The sequence below is a fragment of the Manis pentadactyla genome, chromosome 9 (assembly GCF_030020395.1).
Source record: "Manis pentadactyla isolate mManPen7 chromosome 9, mManPen7.hap1, whole genome shotgun sequence".
NCBI classification, from domain to species: domain Eukaryota; kingdom Metazoa; phylum Chordata; class Mammalia; order Pholidota; family Manidae; genus Manis; species Manis pentadactyla.
In genome coordinates this window covers 58571104-58595331 of record NC_080027.1, presented here as the reverse complement: position 1 = coordinate 58595331, position 24228 = coordinate 58571104, and the positions used below count along the sequence as shown (strand labels likewise).

The following is a 24228-nucleotide window of genomic DNA, read 5'->3' as shown; positions in this document are numbered from 1 at the left end:
CAGCCCCAGCCTCGGTTTCCTCGCCTGCAAAACGAGGATGTTGAATTAGAGCGTCTCCCAATCTTACTATTAATCTAGAACCCTGCAATATTCCATGCAGAAGCTACCCGCGGCTCGGAAACCGGGAAGAGGGAAACGCGAAAGACCACCGGGAGGGGAAAGGGAGGGGCGGGCGGGAGATCAAGGGGGGAAAGACGGCGGACACCCGGAACACGCCTGGCGGGCTTCCAACCTCCCCCTCCTCGCACACCTGAGTTCTCAGGTCTCGGCCAAGACCCAGCGCCCAGCGAGTTTGGGCCAAAGCTTCTCCCTCCACACATCGACTTTCAGAAGCCATGGGGCAAATGGTGAGCAGCATAATAATGCCAGGGATAGAAGGGGGTTGTTTCCCGCTGGGGTACAGAGTACAGGTGAGTGGATCTTGGGTAGAGGAGGGGATGGGACGGCCCCAGACTGGGGAACGCAGAGCGCCCGCGTCTCAGCCCGCGCGCCCCGAGAGGGCCAAATTTCTTCCCCCAACTTTGAGCAAGGGGAGGGGGTGTTTGAAAAAAAAAAGAAAAGTTGCTGAACTTTCCCCTAACTCTGTCATGGAGGCGGGACAGGAGGGCGGAGCCTGCTCCCTGATTCGCCGCCAGCTCCTGTCTGGAGGCTACGATTGGCGATCAGGTTCCGGGACCGGGAAAGCGGGCGTGGGGGAGGGGAGCGGCTCTCCAGCCCGCGGGATCAGCTCGCGCCGGGAGCGGGTTAATTTCAAATCGGGTACTTCACTGCTCCTGGACGGTCACGCTCCCTCTGCCCGCCCGCCGGCCCGCCAGACCCGGTCCCGGCGTTTCCCTCCGGCACCCACCTCGGCGCAGCTTAAGGACAGGCTGATGGCCCGACACGCGGGCTCCAGAGCCTGAGAGAGGAAGAGGTGCCGAGGAGTCCGGGCTCAGCCCTCGTCGGCTCCAACCGTGAGGGGAACTGACAGGTCAGCGAGACGCAGAGGGACCGGGCGCCCGGCCGGCCTGGTACCGGGAAAGGGTTCGGGAGGGCAGCGGCAGCGGGGGCCGTTTCCCACTTCTCGCTCGGCCAGGGGCCGTAGAGGGAGGAGCTGAGCTCCCGCGCAGAGAGGAGGGGGCGGGCGAGGGGGAGGGGCGGAGATGCCGTGGTTCCCGGCGCGGGTTTACCCGCGCTCAAGCCCCGCGCAGCTACGGGGCGGTGCCAGCCACGGTCTGGCTTTCCGCGCCAAATTTTTAAATCGAAGGCAGAAGGTCCGGACCCGCCCCTGGCGCCTCCAACCAATCGTAGGCCCGCATTTGGCTCTCTGATTGGTCGGGAATCGTTGCCCTGGAAACCGCGGGGATGCTCTCCGGGAACCGCGGGGCGGTCGGCAGGCGGACTGGGTCCGGGGGGAGGGGCAGTTGACCGGTGGGGAAAGGGAAGTGCGCCGGGCGTGAGCTGGCGGCGGCTGGAGGTCTGTGCCCTCCTGAGCAAATGCAGCCTTCCATGGTGGGGTCTGGCAATCGTGGTGTGAACTGGCCACCCGAATAGCGAATACACAGCGCCTTGCATCTTTAAGAAAATCTTAAAAGGAAAAAAGTGTTAATCATAAAGCGCTCTTTAAATGCCCAGAACACGTTTGGAGCTTAAGGACTGAATTTGGAAGTTTCCTATCAATCTATTTACCAAGACTTTACTACTGAGCACGTGTATGTCAAGGGAGCGATTCGGGCATCTGGATGCAGACTTTTTTCCAGATGCTTGGGGTCGTGTCTGCTCAGCCAGAACCAGGGCCGGGGCATGTGTGAACAGGTGGGTGCTGGAGCATGCCAGTCCATTCGGTGGGGTCCGAAGAATGGCCTGCGTTCTCTAAAGGTGGGAGACGGCTGTCACTGTAAATTCTGTGGTTTGAAGACTCCTGACAGAGGGTTTGCTGAAGGAATTTACTGCCGTTTGATTGAGTTCTCTGCCCAATCCGGCTATCTCTGGCCCGGAATAAAATGTAAATGTAGTTTGTTGGTTTTCGTTTGTCTTTGTTTCAGTGGCCCACGGTGTCCATAAAGGAATTTTCTTCGGGTCTCCTGGTTTTATTTTCCTTTAACTTCTTCTGTTTCCTTTTTTCTTTAAGAATATTAAACTTTTTAATAGAATTGACTGAACTACTTGGACCATCAGGATATTGGGAGGAACTCCACAGATTTTTCATCTTTAGAAACTCTAAATGTATGAGAAATTTACAGAATGGAGAATGAAAAGGTAACTTTTTAACTTCAGTATTCAACCTTGCAGTTTTAAATGCACTACCATCCTGATTTAACGCCAGAAAATTTTTCAATATCCACTATCTTATTAATGCCACATCCTTTTTAGTTAGCCCTGTAAAAACCCAGAAGGAAGGGAAATTTAACTTTTAAAAAGGGGCAGAGGTGCCCAGAGTTAAAGTAATTGTTCTAGTTTTTATTGATTTGGTGGAAGTCTCAAAGAGACAAGCAGAGAAAAAAGTTATTTTTAAGAATCAAAATTTGTTAGTTGAATTACACTATTTCTGAGAATTCTTGAACAATACAAATTCAGAAATGGCAATTGACATGATTCAAGATTGGATTGCTTTTTAAAATAATTTTCTACCAAATCACCAGCTTCCTTAACTATGGGGCCACATTTCTGTTTGTGAGATAAACATTTTGTAAAATTACAAAAGAATTGTCAGTTGGGGTGTCTTGATTGGTGCTTAGATACAGATTGGCTAAGAAAAATGAAATATGCAAATTTCTGAAAGGTTCAGATGTTAGTCAAATAAGAAAATTGCTGTTGCTTCTGAGGCAAAGGACAGCAGTCTTTAGAAAAATCCCATTCTTGGGTCAGCACATAAGACTTATTTATGAACTGCTGTTAATTTGCTCTCTTACATCTCAGTGGCAGTCCTATCTCTTCTAGGAACTAGTTTTGTGACTTTGGGTAACTTATTTTATTTTTCTGGGCCCCATTTTTTCTGTCTGTAAAGTGAAAGAGGTAGATATTAAAAGAGCAGACTTAGAAATTAGAAATCCTGCTTTCAGACACTCTGGATTTTGCTCCTACTGAATTTTTCCAACAAGTATGACCATAGATTGTCTGCACCCTTGTCTCCTTGGCTTTTGACTCTTCCACTTGCAGATGAATGGGTCATGGTTTCTGCCACATAGGTCTTTACTTATTACGGTATCATGAGTAAAGTCAGCCCTAGGAGCTTTGGATCATTTAAAATTATCAGGCTTCTTAGGTGAAGCTGCGTGAAAGGTACACGGAAAATTTCTATGCTATCTTTACAACTCTTCTCTTAAGTTGAAAATTATTTCAAAATAAAAAATTACCCCTCCAAGTGTTTTTAAAATTCTTGGGACATAAGAAAAATTTAAGTCTATGTTTTATTGAAAAAATTAAAATGTGAAATCTAGCTATTAGAATGGTCAGTGTCCAGAAATGTATAAGAATACATTTGCAAATTTAATCAACTTATAACTCATTAGGCATTTTTTTCTAAGCAATATTCTATTTATTGTACAATTTCTAGATTCAAAAGCTATCTGATAAGTCCTGTTTTACAATGAATTTAATCATTTACTTGTTTTAAACCAGGAAAATCTCTTTTTTGAGCCACATAAAAGGGGACTAATGAAAACACCTCTGAAAGAATCCAGTGCAGCAAATATAGTGTTGGCAGAGATTCAGTCTGACTTCAGCCCTTTAACCACACCTACCAAGCCCAAGGAAATCTCCCAGGGAGAACCGTGGACGCCAACAGCCAACCTAAAAATGCTCATCAGTGCTGTGAGCCCTGAGATCCGAAACAGAGATCAGAAAAGGGGGTTATATGACAACAGAAATGGATTACCTGAGGCCAAAGATTGTTTGCATGTAGGTTTCCAGAGGGCTACATAGAGGGTGGGGGACTTGGGGGTGAGGGGCTGGGGGGTTAGCTGTTGCAGAAGTGCCAGCGATATAAAGCATCACCTCCTGCAAACTGTTATCAACTTTCTTCAGAGTAACCTAGAGGTTTGGATCCCATCAAACAGCCCTGGGAGTTCTGAGCCTTTGACTTATTTTCAGTTCAGACTTCCATTTCAGGTCTGCCAAGCAGTTCATACTGGCTCCCCACTTTCACCCCAAATTTTGCAGCTATTGAAGCTGTTTAAGTGCTAGCCATTGGGTGCAAAGGCCGCTGATAAATCTGTTAAGCTTTACTTCAGAATAAAACATTTTGTTTACGTCTTCCTTTGTAGGAACACTTATCTGGAGATGAGTATGAGAAATCCCAACCAAGTCGAAAAGAGAAAAGTTTAGGATTGTTGTGTCATAAGTTCTTAGCACGCTATCCTAAATATCCCAACCCTGCTGTGAATAATGACATCTGTCTTGATGAAGTAGCTGAGGAACTGAGTAAGTATGCAAAGAACTCACTGAAATGGTTAATAACTAAAGTGACTTCATAGACTTATTCCTGCAGATCCACACTTACCCAGCCAGTTTTTGTAATGATACAGATAAGGCCATATGGAATTATAAATCTCTAAAGCCTTATTAACTTAAGAATAAAGGCATATACTTTCCAGTTTCAGTGAGTCTTAAGGCAGAAGTAAAAAATCACAATGGAGATTGCTTCTGACTGCATTTCAAAAGCTCTGATGCTTTAAAGAAGAGCAATATTGTATCGTGACTTGTTTCATCAACGGCTAAAACTTTTGTCTTGTCTTGGCTCTCTCCTTGCAGAGCCAGGCTGCTGAATGGTATCTTCACTGTTTATGATGAGGATTAGCTCCCGTGAGTGGGAGCAGGGCTTTAAGCGCTCCCTGCCATTCAGCGCTATTCTGAGGACCAATGTGTTTTCTGAGTTTTATGTTTAGCAAAAGTTACTGAGTTTCCCCCTCCCCCTCATTCACTCCTCTCTTCATTGACTCTAATCTAGTTACAGCTAAAAAAGGGTCAATGGCAAATATGGGATACATGATCTGAAACTGAAGAGATGCTGCAGGATATTTTAACACATAGTTCACACCCCATGAAGAAAGTTTTGCCCTTCTAATATATCTTTATAAAGATCACCTTTCACATTTTAAAAATATGCCACTTAATTCATCTATTTACATACACTTAATGGTAGCTATGTAGGCTATACCTTTAACTCAGCAAGTATCTTATTGATCACCTACTATGTGCCAGGCAATGTTGTAGGACCCTGGAATAACATCAATGAACAAAAAAACAAAATCCGTGCTCCTGTGGGACCTACTGTCTAGTGGAGGCTGTAGATAATGTGGAAAGGGCATAGTAAATAAGTAATTACAATGTACATTAGAAGGTAATCCATGCTACAGGAAAAAGAAAATGTGAAACAGTAAAGGGGAATCAGGAGTGCTGGAGGCGTGCTTTGCAAGTTTAAATTAAGTGGTCACGTCAGGTCTTGTTGAGAAGGTGATATCTCAGCAAGGACTTGGAAGAATGGAGGCAGGGAGCTATGAGGACATCTAGGAGAGGGAACCAGGCAGAAGAACAGCCCAATATAGAAGCCTTCAGAAGGGCATATCTGGCAGGTTCCAGGAACAGAAAGAAATCTCACTACCTTGTACTTATATGATGTGTATGTGTGTGTGTGTGTGTGTGTGTGTTTGGGAGTAATGTAAGAAATGGGTTCTAAAGTGTGGGATTTAGAGTTTTAAAGACTTGGTTTGGCCATTTACAGGCTCTGTGCCTTGGATGAGCTACTTAGCTGGCCTGAGCCTCTGTTTCCTCATCTTTCAAGTGTGGATAATATTTACCTCACAAGTTTCTTAAAAATTTCCTAAAGCTGCATGGCACATAGTAGGCCCTAATAAATGTCACCTCTCTAATTCATATTTGCATTATTTGTACCCTTTGAGAGCAGAGGTGTGCCTTTCTCATCTTTACATTCTTTGTTAAGTGTAAAGAAAATTTTATCATCCAGAATCTACTGATTAATAAACCATGGGAAAAAAAAAGTTACTCAATTCTATACACATTTCCAAATCTGATCCTAGTAACATGGAATTGCTCATTGTTTGTAGATGTTGAGCGTCGACGCATTTACGATATTGTGAATGTCCTGGAGAGTTTACACATGGTGAGCCGCCTCGCCAAAAACAGGTACACTTGGCATGGCCGACATAATCTCAACAAAACCCTTGGGACTTTGAAAAGCGTCGGGGAGGAGAACAAATATGCCGAGCAGATTATGATGATCAAAAAAAAAGAATATGAACAAGAGTTTGACTTTAGTAAGAGTTACAGTATAGAGGATCATATCATCAAGTCAAACACTGGCCAAAATGGACACCCAGATGTGTGTTTTGTCGAACTCCCTGGAGTGGAATTTCGGGCAGGTAAGAGATGGTATTGAAAAACCCAGGCTGCAGGGCACTTCTTACAGGTCTAAAGAAAAGTGTCCTTGAGGAACACTATCTAAAGCTACTGTTGCCTTTGGAGCATATTAAAATGCTGCAGCTGTCAACTGTATGATCAGGTTGTAGTATTTTTAGCCTTGTTACTTTAGAAGTCACTTGTCCCTTCATGAATTTTAATTCTCTAATCCTCATCCTTCTCCAAAGCTTCTGTAAACAGCCGCAAAGACAAGTCTTTAAGAGTGATGAGCCAGAAATTTGTGATGCTGTTTTTGGTGTCATCGCCTCAGATAGTAAGCCTAGAAATCGCTGCCAAGATTTTAATTGGGGAGGACCAGGTGGAAGACTTGAATAAAAGCAAGTTTAAAAGTGAGTATCATGATGCTGTGGACTTTTAGACCCATTCTTAAACAGTAACATCTCTATTATAAATTGATTTCTGGATACATTTGCTATATGAACAGATGTTCCCTGATTATGCTTTTGTATCTTCACTTCTCCCCAGAAGCCATGATCATACTGCTTTAGCTAATTTGTAAGTTGCAAAAATAAGTACAGAACTATTATTTGTCTGACACTTTGGCATATAAACAGTTCTTTAAAGTTACCTCATTTGATACTATAACATTGTCCCCATATTACAAGTGCATGAAGACAAAATGAGCAGTAAGTTACAAAGTGGGACTGGAATCTAGGCCTCTACTCTTCCCACTGACTCTCATATGTGAGGGTACAAATAGCTCTTCTAAGATGGTCACCAAAAGTGACCTGCGGCACATTTGGTTTGCCATTTTGAAAGAATGCTTTTAGCCAGAATACCTCCTTGCAGTTGGCAGGGACTGTAAGTTGGATTTGATTCCTGACACAGAGCCCTGCCCTTGTCTGTTTCAGACTTTGCAGGAACCTCCATCAAGAGAAGCAGAGTGTGGAAATAAGCAGGTGGGGAGGGGCCTGCTGCACACCTATCTGTTCTGGGGAATTAGGAAACCTCCAAGTAGGGCCTGAGGCTAGCCTAACATGGGACACTGGTGGGACCTGGCTGTATGGTGAGGAACAGCACCTCACACAACAGGGAACATCTGGGAGCTGTCACACAGACTCTGTCCCTGTAAAACTAGTCCCATGAAAGTATATTAGACATTCCCTGGTTGACAGTGTCTCAGTAAAGACAAAATTAAGTAAAGGTAATAATGCTGACAATTGACTTAAGAAATCTGCAATTTCAGAAAACATGTCCTGGTACTACTGGTGGGTGGCCTGCTTTTTCTGGGTCACCAGACAGTTTTCAGCTCTCCAAGTCACAGACTTGGAAACTATTCCGGAACTGCATATATGGAATTTGTTGAATCCCGGAAATCCTTCTGGCAAAGCTATAAAGGGGCTCAATTTATAATTTTATACTATCAAGCTGGAAGTAAAGGCAGACTTTTTCTAACAAAAAGTAACCTTTTGTAACCTTTCAGGATATGTGAAGATTTATAGAATCAGCAAATCTATCCTTGTGTGTTACATAAGGGCAATATAAAAACATAAATTTTGATGGAGTATAGAATTTTCCATGCTTATGATATTAAATATATCTTATTGTTATCACAAACAGGAAAGCAATACATTTATCACTGATACTTTATTTCTATTTGTTCATAAAATTCTTTTGAATCCTCTTTGGAAGATGCCCAGCAATGGTAACTTTTCATTAAAAAAATCTGTAACATAGTTCCTAGTAGGGTAATGTCATTAAAGTTATTTTTCGTTTTTCAACATATGCTTTTGTCATTTCAAAATTCAGTAGCAGAAGTAACTGAGTCTTTTCAATATTTAAAACTATTTTTTTGTTTTAATTAAAACAGTATCACTAGAATAACCTAAAAAGAGTCACTTTTTTTGCTGTCTGACATTGATGGTTAGGATAGCTCTCTGAATATATATAAAGTCCTTGTAAAGCAAAGTCCTTTGATCTTTCATTATTCCATTAAGTGATGTATATACTTTTTATTTTCCAGCAAAAATTAGGAGGTTGTATGATATAGCTAACATTCTGAGTAGCTTAGATCTTATCAAGAAAGTTCATGTTACAGAAGAAAGAGGCCGAAAACCAGCTTTTAAATGGACAGGCCCAGAAATCAGTCTAAATCCCAGTGGTATGTATTGGTTTCATTCTTTGCTTCATTGTTTTGAATTAATGCATATTTGGAAATATCCTCCCTTCCAGTTCCTACCCAACTCTCCCCCATGGAAAGAACAAATATAAGTTGTTAAAAAGACAAAGATGAGTGCCAATATGGAAAGTTTGGCTACTGGCTCCATAAGAAACCCACGGTTCATAACCACCTCCCACTGTCCCCAAGAGGTAGAATATGTGAAAAGACTGGAAAAAGTTGAAAGTATCCCAAAACATAAGATACCATTGCTATTATTATTATGCTGTTCAGTGACCATAACAGAGCCTATGGACATTAAGAATATGAAATTCATCGATTTTAGTATGAGTATTCTAGTCTCCATCTCAACTCTGGGATTCTGACATTTTGCATTCCTCCAAAGATCTCCACATTGAAATGTTGGAAAACGGCAAGAACATGAGCCATGGAGGCAGAGGGAGACTTAGGTGCCAGACCGAGCTCTGCTACTTATTAGCTGGGTAACCGTGGGCAAATTACTTCTCCAAGGTTCAGTTTTCTCACCTGCAGAATGGGAAGAACAGTGGCACTTTTCGCAAGGCTATTATGATTTGGGATGTAATCTCAGAGAGAGGTCTTTGGGTGTAGGGAGCCAGAGTGCAGGTTCTGGGGCTAGACTGATTGGGTTCATATCCCAGGCCCACATTATACTAGTTGAGAGACTGTGAGTCAGTCATTTAATGTCTCTGAAACAAGGATTCGTTTCCTGAGAAGCACCTACCTGGTAGAGTTGTTTAGAACATCTTAGTCCATTCAGGCTGCTATAACAGAATACCATAGACTGGGTGGCTATAAACAACAGAAGTTTATTTCTCACAGATCTGGAGGCTGGGAAGTCCAAGATCATGGTACCAGCAGAATTGGTATCTGGTGAGATACTGCCTTCTAGACGTCTCACATGGTGGAAGGAGACTAGGGAGCTCTGTGGAGTTTCTTTTATAAGAGGGCTAATCCTATTCAAGACAGCTCTGCCCTCATGACCTGAGCACCTCCCTGAGGCCCCACCTCCTAATATCATCACACTGGGCATTTGGTTTCAATATATGAATCTTGGGGAGACACAAATACTCAGTCTATGCAGGGAGGGTCACCATATTTCATCAGATTAAGACTCCACTGATTATAAAATATCATTATTTTGTCAGAAAAAGCATAATTTTTTATGTCGGAAAAAAAGAAAATCCAGTAACAATTACACTGCATACCACTAGTTCCAAGATACAGTGGGTTTCAGAGATGTTTAAGTATGAAATCTTATCTCAGAATTCATTTAATAAGATAGACAAGGTTTTGTGTATAAAGTCCTTAAAACAATGTCTGGCCCATAGTCACTGTTCTGTATTTGTTGGCACTTGAATTCCTAAAACCCTTTTAGAACTCTACATTTTGATGTCATATTCCAAGAAGAAGCCAAACCACCTTGTTTCAATACACTGCCCTCTTCTCTTTCAGGTCTCAGCCCAGTCATTACTTTCTCCCCCTCTGATTTGGAAGTCAGGCGGTCTTCAAAAGAGAACTGTGCCAAAAACCTCTTTTCCACACGTGGGAAACCAAACTTTACTCGACACCCTTCTCTTATCAAATTGGTAAAGAGCATAGAGAGTGATCGGAGAAAGATAAATTCTGCTCCCAGCAGCCCTGTCAAGACTAACAAAGGTATGTTTTCAATCATGTCAGGCTCTGCTCTTCTTGGCCCCTTCTCTAAATCAACATTTCTTAAAAATGTTGTCTTATCTGTTTTTTGTGTTTTTTTAGCTTACTCAATCCCTAAGGTACTTGTAAGAGAATTGTTTTAATATTCATATGCCCAAACTCACTTGAAACCTAACTTATGCATGAATTAAAGGATAAAAAGTAATTTGTGGGGTTTATCATTTAATTGCTGTGTGATAAGTTATGTGATTTGGGGGGAAGGTACATGTTGTCCGTCCTTTTGACTTCAGTGATGCTTCATCTGTATGAGCATTTATTCTTTTGCTTTGACCAGCCCCCTCCCTTTCTTTTACCAGCTGAGAGTTCTCAGAATTCTACACCCTTCCCAAGTAAAATGGCTCAACTTGCAGCTATTTGCAAAATGCAGTTAGAAGAGCAATCAAGGTAGGTTGGCAATGCTCTTTAGTAACAGGATGAATTACTTTTCCATTACATCATTAGGATTACTTATTTTATGTAAGAATAGGCACTAGCCTTGAGATAATCTTTTTTATAACTTGTGCAATCATTGCAGAAACTATCTGCTAGTTTCATAAAAGCATGGTTCTAATCTGGAGCAATCCAAAGTGCTAGAACACTTAGAGAAAAATGTGTTTCTATCGTGTCATGTTTTAAATCTTGTCTTTCAGTGAGCCCAAACAGAAAGTGAAAGTACAGCTAGCAAGGTCTAGGCCTAGCAAAGCGGCGGACCCTCTGGACTCCCTAGCAAATGCTGAGCGGGAGCTGATGAGACCGTCCCTCATCCAGCCCCTGGGCATGGTGCCACTGATCCCCAGCCCCTTGTCATCAGCGGTGCCTGTGATCCTACCTCAGGCCCCTTCTGGCCCATCCTATGCCATCTACTTGCAGCCTGCCCAAGCCCAAACCATGACACCGCCCCAAGGCCTGAGCCCAACAGTCTGCCCCACCCCCTCTTCTAAAGCCACAACATCAAAAGACTCCACAGAGGCCACCACCGAGAAGGCAGCCAATGATGCTGCAAAGTCCAGTGCCCCCACCTGGCCTGGAAGCTTGCTGGAAAGACAAGGTGCAAAGAACCAAGACTGGGAACCTGCTGGAGAAAGAGGCTCAAAAAGGGCAAGCACATTCGAGGATAGCAGTTTCAAAAAGAAATCTAAAGAGGGCCTCAAAGGACTTGAAAATGTCTCCGCAGTAAGTACAGCCTTGAACTGTGCAAAGCTGTAGGAATTAATTCCCCAGTTGATTAGAGAATTTAGTGGCTTGTGAAATGAACCAGAGCAAAGAGCAGTCTCCAGAAGACAAGGAACTGTTCCTTAGCATCCCATAATCCAAACAAGGCCCCAGACAGCTAATCCCCTGACTGGGGTGACGGCAGGGACATTTTTAACCTTAGGAGGAAGGGATTATTTGCTCTCTTTTTAAATCACCATGGGTGGTTGTCTGTAAGTCCATTTCTCTTTCACAAGCTGGAGTGCAAACACCTGTCATGAAAGTATTAGAAAATTTACAAGCAGACGTAACCACAAATGAATGTATGCACACAGGGTTCCTGTAACTCTGGCTTTCTGAGTCATATGTTTGTTTGATATCATGTGACTGGTACCTGTTGCCTAAAAGATAAATCATCCCCGTTTTTACTTTCTACCTAAAATTTAAACCAGAATTTCTGTTTTGTGTAAATAGAAAAATCATACTTACCACCACAAATTATAGGTATATTGATAGACTGGTTTCTAGGGATTTTGATGTTCTAGACATTTTTTTCCTAGGTGGAATTTAGTTCCAGAAGGAATTAACATTATTGGATGCCCACACACACCAGATATTAGAAGTATTAGGCACTTTTACATACATTATCTCATTTTCTACTCTTAGGACAACTGTATAGGAAAGACATTATCCCTGAATAAACATCACTAAACACAGAGGCAGAAGTTAACCTCTCATTTTGTCCCTTCTGTTAACTCATTATTTTTCCATGTATATAAAGAATTTGTTCCACTAGTTTTTTTCCTGATCATCTACTACTAGGTGTGAAGCACTGTGCTCAGATCAAATCAGATAGTACCTGCCTTTGGTGCCGATGCTTTTGAGGACCTGCCCCAAGGCCATATTACAGTTTTTGTGAAACTAGGTGAATTTATTACATGATGATACAGGGTTTGTGATCCTTTTAAGGCACCATATGACCTGAAGGGTACTATCTGTAACTGTTGTTATTAAGGAGGCTTTGGAGTGTGTCAAATCTTCCCTGAGGATAGCCTCATGGTAACCTTCAAAACATCTATTATCTTAGCATAGTATCATTTTGCATTTAACATACCTGCTAAAGGGAAAATCACAGGCTTTGGCTTAATTTGATTTTCTGGGAGGTCCATAATCTCTTTGGGCCAATGGGTATGATTTAATGATGGTCTCCTGTTGCTCAGTTATTCAGGATTAGGGTTTTCAGTGGATAGATTTTCCATGTACCCCTGCTTCTTTTTGCATCTCTTATGACTTCATTTGACCATTTCTTTTTAGCATGGACTGAACAGAACAAAGAAAATGAGAGATTCATGTTCATTCACCGAACAACATTTACTGTGAATCTACACTTCTGGGGATAGAGGAGAAGACAGTATATAAATAAACACAAACATCAGGTAGTGAATGATAAGAACTGTAGTGAAAATTAAACAGAATGATATAATAGGAAGAGGCAGTAAAAGGGCTAATACAGACTACATGAGATGACATGCAAGTTGAAGTATGTCACATTCATTCATCCTCCTAATTTAAGTTATAATTCTTTTTTAAAAAGAAATTGGCATTAAAGGTTTTGTAATGAATGTAGTTTGCATAACATTAAAAAATAATTGTTAGCATACTCTAGCTTTTGCTGAAGATTTGAAAGAATTAAACCAGCAACCAGAATAACTTGTACCACAAGAAAGTATGATTAACGAGAGCAAAGAGCAGCTATCTGTAAAACACCTAAATCCACCTGTCAAAAATTCTATTCCTGCAGCTTTCAAGAAACCTATTGGTAAAAATATAGAACAGCACCAAGCATCTAAGAAACAAAATGGAAAGTTACTTAGCTTTGTGGATTCTGAATTCAACGGTTCCCAAAGGAAAGACAGGACCTACATCAAAGTGTGGACTGTTGTTTTGACACGGGCAGGAAGAAAGATCTGAAGGGAGACAAAAGGAGGGGTCCCAGTTTACAAGAGTTGTTTTTAGCTTTTGCCAGTCCTGCTCATGGTAAACCTGAAGCAGACTTTTCAGGCAGATTAGTCACCCATATAGGTTTTCTCTTTTGTGCAGTACAATGATCTAGCAGGCATGGTAGGGGATACACACAACCCAACACACTGACCATATCTGTTTGGGGATATAACTGAATTGACTAAAGTTTTTGCTCCCTGACAGGTCTCTCATATGAACTAATGAGTTCTTTTCTTCTTATAGCTTTTAACTCTGGTGTCCTGCCCTTTAGTTTGTATATTGTAAGAGTGTGAGAACCTAACATACTAGAAAAAAATCTGTAGTTGTATAATTCCTTTGTTGTAAGTTAGGGGTCAGCAAGATTTTTCTATAAAGGACTAGATAGTAAATATTTTTGGCTTTGTGGGCCATATGGTCCCTACTACACTGATTCAACTCTGCCATTGTAAAAAATATATATATAGGAAAGCAACTATAGACAATACATAAATGAATGAGCAATGGCTGTGTTCCAATATAATTTTTTTATGTACAAAAAAGCCAGGAGGCTGCATTTTAGTCCATGGTTTGGCCAAAATCTCTATCTTGGCCCCTTCTCTAAATCAACATTTCTTAAAAATGTTGTCTTTGAATACCAATACTACAAAAATGTAGTTGCCAAATGGTCTGAGAAATGCTACCTGCTGGTAGGCCCCTTGGAGATTTACAAGACATGCCATCATTAAAGTACCCCAGAAATTTTCTGATGAAGACACCAATTGCCTTTGTTTAATTCAGCATTTCCCAAACATTTGACCATGATTAAAGTAGTGTCACTGGCATCCCATGGAACTGGGGTCCCCAGAATACTGTTGGGAAATAACCATCCTATGTATTTCAAGAACAATTGGATAGTAACACAGCAGTGCCATTATATATCCAACTGCATTAACTTGGTTCCGACAGCACCACATCAATCCAAACGTCTGAGAATAAGACTTAGGAAGTCAGTGTGAGAGGGTTGCTGGGGGAATCCTACCCCTAGGCAGCCTCAGTGCTAGCTTTAGTACACTTCCCAAATCCGCGGATGGCATTCAATAACCACATGGCTTGTATTATTCAGGACAAGTATCGGGATGGGAGGAAGGGATATTGTCTTTGAGGAGCCATGTAGCTGGCCCACCCATAGCCCATACCATTGGAGGCTTTGGTCTGATGAGACCACAAGGGTTATTAGTCCTCGAAGAGGCATGTGGCCATTTTTCTTCCTATATTTGTGTGTAAAATAAACCCTCCTTGTTTTCTAGACCTTGTTCCCATCAGGATACCTAATTCCTCTCACCCAGTGCTCATCCCTGGGGGCAGAGTCCATTTTGTCTACTAAAGAAAACGCAGGTACACTTTCCCCAAACCACAGGATCTACAGCTCCCCAATCACAGGTGAGTGCACACAAAACACCAGGCCAGCACAGGTCCATCTCAAGTCTCCTTTAGCTTGTAAGCTTCTCAGACAAATGCCTGTGCCTTTAAGATATTCTCCACCTTTTTCTTTCCAGGTGTTATTCCCGTGACATCATCCGAACTTACTGCTGTTAATTTTCCCTCTTTTCATGTAACACCTTTGAAGCTAATGGTCTCACCAACTTCTGTGGCAGCTGTACCTGTCAGGAACAGCCCAGCTCTCACTTCGAGCCACCCCATTCCCATCCAGAACCCCAGCTCAGCCATAGTCAACTTCACCCTGCAGCACCTGGGACTCATCGCGCCCAGTGTGCAGGTGTCTGCCAGCCCTGGGCCTGGAACCGTTCCCCTGTCGCCAAGAATAGAGGCTGTTAGTGTCCTACCGGAAAATGCAGGCACTCAGCAAGGAAGGGCCAGCAGGCATGACTCACCAGTCCCAGGCCAGAACCAACTGAGTGGACAATCAGTTGCTATGACAGGAACACAACAGGTGAGAGTATTTCCATTTCATTTATTTGTGCCTTGAGTAATTAAGTCCCAAATGTCCGCATCATGGGAGACTGGCTTTTGCTTTTCTTTGGAGAGGGAAAGGATGGGAGAGTGGGGAGGTTGAAGGCCTGCCTTCCTTCCAAACCCAGGAAGAGTGCCCAGGGAGTCCATATTATTGGGTTATGAGCTTTCTGCCTCACCTTAACCAAACTAATTAAGAATGTAAAACTTATCCAGCTTTTATCTATTCAAATTCAAAGTATGGTAGGCTCCCATCATGTGACACATCCCTCCATCTTGTCTTCTAGGGCTGCCAGGGCATACTTACTGTGTGGATTTGACTTCTATTTTCTATTCCTCTCTTTCTAATCAGCCTGTTCCTGTGACACCCAAAGGGTCACAATTAGTGGCCGAAAGTTTCTTCCGTACCCCAAGTGGACCAATGAAGCCAATGGGCTCATCCTGCATGGACTTCGATGGTGCTAATCAAACCTCCACAGGATCTCTCTTTGTCCCACAGCGAAAACTGGAAGTCTCAACAGAGGATGTCCATTAATTGACAGATAGAGTTGTGTAACAGGGAAGATGTACTCAGACTGATTTGTAGAACACTTTCTCTGAAAATACTGTAAATACTTTGGGGTTTACTTAATTTCAAATCAAATACTTATTTTGTACTTATACACACACATACACATTATCTGTATAAGCTAGGTTCAGCCATTAATCCTATAAAATAAAAGTAAAATGTTGAACTAAGTTATATTAATTCTACAGGGAAAGGATTCATTGTTTCAGCTGTTCCTATTCTGTTACGCAAAGGAACCATACTAAAGTTTACTTCTCTTTGAGTGAATATGTGACAGGCCCAATGCAGCATTCTCTAACTTTGCACAAAGAAAACGCTGTGATGTATAATGTTGTATTTTTAAATAGGAGGGCTATAGCTATATTTTTTATAATTTCTTAAATCTGTTGTTGCAGTATGTCTTTGTAAAGTTCACAGCAATCCTCAATCAAGTCTATGGAAAAATTATTTATAAACTGTATTTTTAATCATAAATTGTTCAAATTAAAACTTTTCTAAAATGTATTTAACATTTTCATTTGTCCAGTTAGGACACTGTTGGGAGAAAATGAGAATTTATTTAACCTCAGAGATAAATTCTTGGTAAGGAGAATCTGGGTTTCCTTCAATATGTAAAGTTTACAAAATGTTCCTACATTCTTCCTTTTGTTACTCAAAATGACTCCATTTTTACAGAAGTGAAAATGGCTTTGGAGAGGCTATTGCTTGGCAAGGATACCCAGCTAAGTACCATGTGCTTTCTACCACACCCTGGGGTATTAAACATGAAAGATGGAGCTGGGGTGCTCCCTCCCTGCCCGAGCACAGCCAGCATCCACCCCAAGCCTTCTGCTGCCTACAGAGGCCTCGTCACATTTTCTCAACAGCCTAGCTCCAGGGATGGGAAAGCAGCAATAAGGATTCTCATTTCCTCCACACTCAAGGAACCACCACACTAAATCCCCATGAGCTCCAAGAGACGGAACACGCTACCATGTGTTAAGTGTGCATCTCTTCAACCCTCTTGTCATGGGACAAACTGCACCTTGAGAATGAACATGTGCCTTTTCTGGTCAGGGTCTTAAAGGATCACCATAATATCTGTTTCCTACAAGTTTACTATATGCCAGGCAGGCACTGAGCTATCCATTTTAAAGGTATTTCTACAAGCTAGGACTAAGGTCACTGAGGCTCACAGAGACTTCAATGGTAAATCCAGAATAACACTGCTAGTGTATGCAAGAACTCAACAATGTCCACTGGCCTTCTCTATTACTCTTCTGCCTCCTGATACATGCCCAGCAGCTCTAGTAGGAACCAAGAACATCGTTCCAGGGTAGTCTGAGCATTTGTAAAGTCATCACTTTCAAATATACATGTTCTGTTTGTACAACTAAGGGCAGATTTTCACACTGACCTATAGATGTCTCTTTTCGTACCACTAAAGAACCTATATGAGTTATTTCTTCCAAAGTACCTCTCTCTGCCTTTGCTTTGATCCTACTTAGAGGACATATGTATGGTTCCTGATATAAAGTGTTTATAATATAGTTAGGAGGACAGTATGTACACATGAATAAATGAAGAAAGCATTGCTATCTCTATTTCAGGTAAGTTGGCAAATACAGACAAAAAAACAGTTCAGTGGAGGCTACTAGATTCAGTTGGTCACAAATAACAAACATCAACCCAGACACAGTTGCAGTAGCTCTGAGGTGAAGCTCCTTACATCCCTTCCCCCTCCGCTGTAGGTGAGCTAGAGATTGGGGGCCAAGATTTTGTTCTGCCCCCTTGATCTGATCTCCACATGAAGTACCTCCCAAGGACTAAGGTTTAGAGAAATCGGATACACAGAAAGCATGAGGTATGTTAGAGGTAAGACAGCTCTGGAGATTGTCCCACTCAGTTATACCACTGTCAGATTCATAACATTGCCCATAACCCCCAGCTCCTGGTGTTCATGCTTTTGTGTGATTCCCTGCCCCTTGAGTGTGGGAAGGGCATGACTTCCTTCTAACCAGTAGGATACAGTAAAGGTGATGAGGTGTATGTGATTATATGTACATGATCATGTTTGTATTACAGAAGATTGGACTGCATGTCTTGCTGGAGCCTCTCTCCCTTGTTGGCTTTCAGGAGTCCAACTGGCCATGTTGAGAAACCCAACATGGCCAGGAACTGTGGGCAGACTGTTGGAGCTGAGGGCACCTTGCAGCCAACCAGCAAGAAACAAAACCTGAGTTCTACCTAGAGCCACAAGGAACTGAATTCTGCCAACAACCTGAGTGAGCCTGCAAGTGGATCTTTCCCCAGTTGGGCCTCAAATGAGACTGCAACCCTAACAGTCACCTTGATTGCAGCATTATGAGACCCCTGAGCAGAGAACCCAGCTAAAGCATTCTTGGACTACCGACCTATTAAAAACTGTGAGATGATAAATTTGTGTTGTTTTAAGGTGTTAAGTTTGCAGTAATACTGTTATGCAGCAATAGATAACTAACCACTACTATTATATAGTGAAGCACTACAGTATTACTAGTGGGACAACTAATAACCCACTAGTGCTCATAAATGTCTTCTTCCACTTTGTCTTAGTATTGTTCATTGGTATTATAAGCATTCATAGAAACAAACATGGGGACATGGTAGCCCAAGGGCTTTCATGAGAGAAATACTGTCTGTTTTTTTGTGAGAATACATCACATCTACCTCTACCTATTCATTTTTAAAGCTAGAAGCAACTTTAAAAATTCCAAATAGTAACATAATAGTAAAAAAGTTATCTATGCAGCATGCAATTTATATTCCCAAACTGCCTCCTGATTTCCTCTTAAGGAATTACTGAATGGAGCCTAGTGAACTGTAACTGCGGACCCCACACTTACTTAACAACAGTGGGCTTATACAGGCTAGGCCAACCTCCCTGGAATTTGATGTTCCCTTTCATCCCAGCAGTAGCCTTCTCACCATTCTGTTCCCTCTGTAAGACTTGCTGGGATTCCTGCTTCCCACCCTCTGGAAAGCCATGGCATCTGCCCATGGTCGAGCACGATTTTCAGCCACCCACTGAATCTGTGGGCCTTTGCACCCCTTCCAATTTTCCTTTGCTTAAAGTTGCCAATCATTTCTGTGCCTGGTACCCAAAGGACTCTTACCAAATCACAGAAGGAAACCCAGAGCCAAGGCTTCCCGATTCCCAGAGCCCTTAGCTCTCTGTTCTCTAGGCCTGGTCAAAGAGTAAATAGATAAGGCCTTAAGAAATGCTTATCTCACCAGAAAATGCAAGCAACTCACCTATGTTCAAGTGAATACAAAGTGCTATTTGTATAATGCCTGAAAGGGAAATAATTGAATGGAGATGTAAGGAAACCAGGAGACTAGAGCAATAGAATTTGTTGCAAAAAAAAATTCTAGACCTGGCTTTAAAACAAGTTCCTTCAGCCTTGTCCGTTTCAAGTGATTAGTGTTCCTGCAGACAAAGGATAAAGAGATTTTCAGAACTTAAGCAGATAAGCTGTCTAAGCAATCCTATTAATTACGTAGAAGAGTGTGGGTTGACTGCAGATTCTTTACAGTATTTGTCACTGACTGGTAGTTTTCAAATCTTGAGGGCCTTTAAGAGATAAGCTGGATGGAAAAGTATCGTTATTTTAGGTTGAAAAAAAAGTATCAAAACCTTTTGGTCAACTTTTAAAGAAGTGATTTTATATCTCAATGTTCTATTTGAGTGCATTCAGGTCAATTACTTTTTCAATCAAACCAGTAACTAAATGAGGCCTTGTCATGATTATCAACATTTTGTAGAAAAATACAGGTAGGGAATATCTTATCAGTGTCCAACAATCAAGCAATTAACTGTATTTTTGAAAGCCTTCAAGAGAATCTTCCATATTCCATGAGTTAGGTGCAGATGTATGTTGAATTCTATTTAATCAATAATTATTCCATTTTTACCATATGCTTAGCACTGTGTTATGCAAAATAATGCCTATTACCCTACTTTGGATAAGAAAAGATTGTGTGTGAATGTTCTAGAAGTTTGTCCCAAATGATGAAAACATTCCTATTGTTACTATTGATTTAAATCGTTTTAAAATGTTAATACAGCTCCCTAGATTCCTAAATAGAGTACTTTGAATATAACTGAACATTTTTCTTCCATGTTTCAGAAACTCATAAGCACTATCATTTTGTTAAATTTAAGTTCAACAAACAATTTAGACCATCTATTATATAGTAATGCCCTTGGGGGCTATTAAATGTGTAGGTCTCTATCTTCCTAAAATGATTGGCTCCAGAATTATTATGCTTTTCAAGTTACGTTTTTATGGTTTTCTGTCTCCAACTTCGGTAACAGCTTCAACCTGCCTCTTCCCTCAGGATCAATCTCTCTTCTAAGCCAGGAAAACCGAAGGATTCCACGGAACTTATATCACCACACTTGTTTTTATATAACATTTCATGTCAATAGATTTCTAACTACTTTAGGAGTATTCTTTTCTCTCCTGTGGGTTAAAGACCCTTAGTTGCATCTCCTGTGTTTCCCTTGCCAATGAATGGTCTTTCTCATCCTCCATACAAATCCAAACTTGTTGATCCTGGGAATCTGGAACAATGACAGAATGCCAGGAATGCTGAATATAAATTATATACCTATATTTATGATCAAAATGCATTACTTAGATAATATGAGCATTTCTACATGGAAATATTCTGAGAAACAGGACATGTCCTAGATGTACTAGGGGAAAGGCTGGAACTTGAGAGATAAAAGGAATTATTTTCATTCAGCATCTACTATTATTCCTACTTCAAAACAATATTATGAGGTGGTTACTCTTGGTCTCATTTTACAAATAAGGAAGCTAATCTCAGCATAAGGAGAGTGTCCCAGTCACACAGTAAGGGTGCAAAGCCAGCGTGTACATGCAGATCTGTCTGGCAACGAAGCTGTGCCGATTCCAGATCACACTCCAGAGTTCCATCGTACTGAAGCTATCATACATTTTCAGACTGTGGTGAAACAGGCTGATTCCAGATTGTTCATGACAAATGAGAACAGAGCTTCAGAAGCATTACTTCCAAGGTGTGACAACTGTTTCTATTTCAGGCTCCTACCTGTAGTGATTTATACAGTATCAAGATGTTTAAGCCAGAGCATTTCACAAACAAAAACTCTGTTATGTGATGGTTGTGCTTTTGAGCTGACCAAAAAAGGAATTGCTTGGCTTCTCAGATTGACCAATGGGTGCCTGCTCTGATTCTCCAACCCACCCTTCACTTCCCCAGCTCCCCTTATAATTATGCAAGGTCTAATTCCTAAAAGAAACCCCTCACTTCCCAACTCACTGTGGTTCTGCGTGCCCTGACTAAACCCAGACTATATGATATAATGCAGCCCTTTTGGGAGAAGACCGGGTGGGCAGAGCTCCAGAGGTGACCAGGGGCTATCTTCTTCCAGTGCCCAGAGGGTAGGGTGTGCCAGCAAGTTGGCACTTTACAAACTGTGGCTGCCAATATTTTCAAAGCCACAAATCAGGGAGTGAGAATACTTTTAGGTCAAAGTGCCCTTCACAAATGCACTGCATGGAATTCAGCCACTGCCCACTGCAGCTCTCTGATCCAGCTCAGTTAGGAGGCCAGGGGACTGTATCTTCACCTAACTGAGCTCAGTCAGATAGAAAATGAATAGCCTTGGAGCCAAAATCTGGCTTGTAGTCCCAGCTTTCACCCCCTAAATAAGGCACTTAACCTCTTGCAGCTGTTTTCTCTTCTATCAATAGAGCAGTGAGCTCAAGGAAATTATTTCTGAGGTCCCTTGGAAATAAATGTTTATGAAGAGCAAATTTAAACTCACTAGTGACCCCTAGCACATAAGCAGAAACTATACTCAACCAAAAGAATGTTGCCAAATATATGGGAAAGGGCTAATCTTAAAGAGGTAAAGCGGCTGTAATGAAACTTCAAATTAATCCTCATACTGGAGTATACACGGTAGTCCTCCTGGCTAATACCACATAAGGCAGATTTAGAATTTAGAATTTATTGCTGCTATCATTGCAAGAAGTTGTTACTTCCATGAAACTAATCATACAGGTTGGAAGTCCATTCATTCCCCTGCTAGTTTTCATATCTGGACTTTGCCTATTCCTTTTTTTTTTTTTTTTGGTCTGCTCTGTGACATTATTTGAGATGAACTATGTGGTCAACACTTCAGTCAAAAAATTTGAAGGGTGTGAATAGACTGGCACCTCAATTAACAAGCAGCTATATGGATGGGAAATTCTGAATAACATAGAGCCTGAGGATCTTAGGGTTGGAAAAGACCTTGGAAAGCCCCTCATCCAGGGGTTTCCCAATTTCCAGACTGGGCCCTAACTTTGCGTCTCCAAGTCAGTGCCAGGTTGGCCATCTCAGAAACCCAAAAGCATCTTCTAGAGTTTCCTGAATTCCCATCGTCAGAGATGAAGCTGGGACAGAGCCCTGGAATCTTTTTTTTTTTTAATTTCCCAGTTAACTCAAATATGTTGGTAGGTTTGAGAATAGCAATCTGGAAGAATTGTCATCCAACATTGAAATTGTCATTACATTAAAAAATCCATCAACATCATCCACCACGTAAACAGAAAGAAGGACAAAAACCACATGATCATCTCCATAGATGCTGAAAAAGCATCTGACAAAATTCAACATCCATTCATGAGAAAAACTCTCAACAAAATGGGTATAGAGGGCAAGTACCTCAACATAATAAAGGCCATATATGATAAACCCACAGCCAACATCATATTAAACAGCGAGAAGCTGAAAGCTTTTCCTTTAAGATCGGTAACAAGACAGGGATGCCCACTCTCCCCACTGTTATTCAACATAGTACTGGAGGTCCTAGCCACGGCAATTAGACAAAACAAAGAAATACAAGGAATCCAGATTGGTACAGAAGAAGTCAAACTGTCACTATTTGCAGATGACATAATACTGTACATAAAAAGCCCTAAAGACTCCACTCCAAAACTACTAGAACTAATATCAGAATTCAGCAAAGTTGCAGGATACAAAATTAATACACAGAAATCTGTGGCTTTCCTATACACTAACAAGGAACTAATAGAATGAGAAATCAGGAAAACAATTCCATTCACAATTGCATCAAAAAGAATAAAATACCTAGGAATAAACCTAACAAGGAAGTGAATGACCTGTACCCTGAAAATTATAGACACTCTTAAGAGAAATTAAAGAGGACACTAACAAATGGAAACTCATCCCATGCACTTGGCTAGGAAGAATTAATATCATCAAAGTGGCCATTCTGCCCAAAGCAATATACAGATTCGATGCAATCCCTATCAAATTACCAACAACATTCTTCAACGAACTGGAACAAATAGTTCAAAAATTCATATGGAAACACCAAAGACCCCAAATAGCCAAAGTAATCCTGAGAAGGAAGAATGAAGTGGCGGGGGGATCTCGCTCCCCAACTTCAAGCTCTACTATAAAGCCACAGTAATCAAGACAATTTGGTACTGGCACAAGAACAGAGCCACAGACCAGTGGAACAGAATAGAGACTCCAGACATTAACCCAAACATATATAGTCAATTAATACACAATAAAGGAGCCATGGACATACAATGGGGAAATGACAGTCTCTTCAACAGATGGTGCTGGCAAAACTGGACAGCTACATGTAAGAGAATGAAACTGGATCACTGCCTAACCCCATACACAAAAGTAAATTTGAAATGGATCAAAGACCTGAATGTAAGTCATGAAACCATAAAACTCTTAGAAAAAAGCATAGGCAAAAAAAGCATAGGACATAAACATGAGCGACTTCTTCATGAAGATATCTCCCTAGGCAAGGGAAACAAAAGCAAAAATGAACAAGTGGGACTATATCAAGCTGAAAAGCTTCTATACAGCAAAGGACACCATCAATAGAACAAAAAGGAATCCTACAGTATGGGAGAATATATTCATAAATGACAGATCCGATAAAGGGTTGACATCCATATAAAGAGCTCACTCATCTCAACAAACAAAAAGCAAACAATGCAATTAAAAAATGGGCAGAGGAGCTGAACAGACAGTTCTTCAAAGAAGAAATTCAGATGGCAAAGAGACACATGAAAAGATGCTCTACATCACTAGTCATCAGAGAAATGCAAATTAAAACCACAATGAGATATCACCTCATACCAGTAAGGATCGCCACCATCCAAAAGACAAACAACAACAAATGTTGGCGAGGCTGTGGAGAAAGGGGAACCCTCCTACACTGCTG

General features: G+C 41.4%; 1 protein-coding gene and 1 long non-coding RNA gene across 5 annotated transcripts in view; one reads left to right on the top strand and one right to left on the bottom strand.

The window, feature by feature from the left end:
* Positions 1–24228, bottom strand: part of LOC130684892 (uncharacterized) — a 55221-nt gene that overhangs the window by 5656 nt on the left and 25337 nt on the right. Inside the window, exons 2-3 of the long non-coding RNA XR_008999255.1 lie at positions 12555–13407; positions 848–1566 (exon numbers count right to left, since the gene is read on the bottom strand). This is a non-coding gene — a long non-coding RNA (uncharacterized LOC130684892). The remainder of the gene's footprint in view (positions 1–847; positions 1567–12554; positions 13408–24228) is intronic.
* On the top strand, positions 219–16463 carry E2F8 (E2F transcription factor 8). 4 transcript variants are annotated; one of them, XM_036920162.2, is made up of 13 exons: positions 219–347; positions 2111–2238; positions 3601–3879; positions 4245–4401; positions 6045–6359; positions 6585–6746; positions 8381–8518; positions 10010–10213; positions 10567–10654; positions 10900–11422; positions 14728–14860; positions 14977–15371; positions 15744–16463. In XM_036920162.2, the coding sequence occupies exons 2-13, from the start codon at positions 2224–2226 to the stop codon at positions 15924–15926; spliced, it is 2592 nt and encodes an 863-aa protein (XP_036776057.2). In that variant the 5' UTR covers positions 219–347; positions 2111–2223; the 3' UTR covers positions 15927–16463. The 4 variants fall into 4 exon arrangements, 3 of the variants coding, with proteins under 3 accessions (XP_036776057.2, XP_036776056.2, XP_036776058.2); XR_005031731.2 differs by lacking the exon at positions 219–347 and adding an exon at positions 811–970 and having other exon boundaries at positions 15048–15371; positions 15744–15942; XM_036920161.2 differs by lacking the exon at positions 219–347 and adding an exon at positions 811–970.

What these genes read in the sequence shown, in the direction of transcription:
- E2F8 (XM_036920162.2), top strand. An exon ending in TGAAGTAGCTGAGGAACTGA is followed by an intron (nt 4,402 to 6,044) that starts GTAAGTATGCAA and finishes CATTGTTTGTAG; the next exon opens with ATGTTGAGCGTCGACGCATT. An exon ending in GACTTGAAAATGTCTCCGCA is followed by an intron (nt 11,423 to 14,727) that starts GTAAGTACAGCC and finishes CTTGTTTTCTAG; the next exon opens with ACCTTGTTCCCATCAGGATA.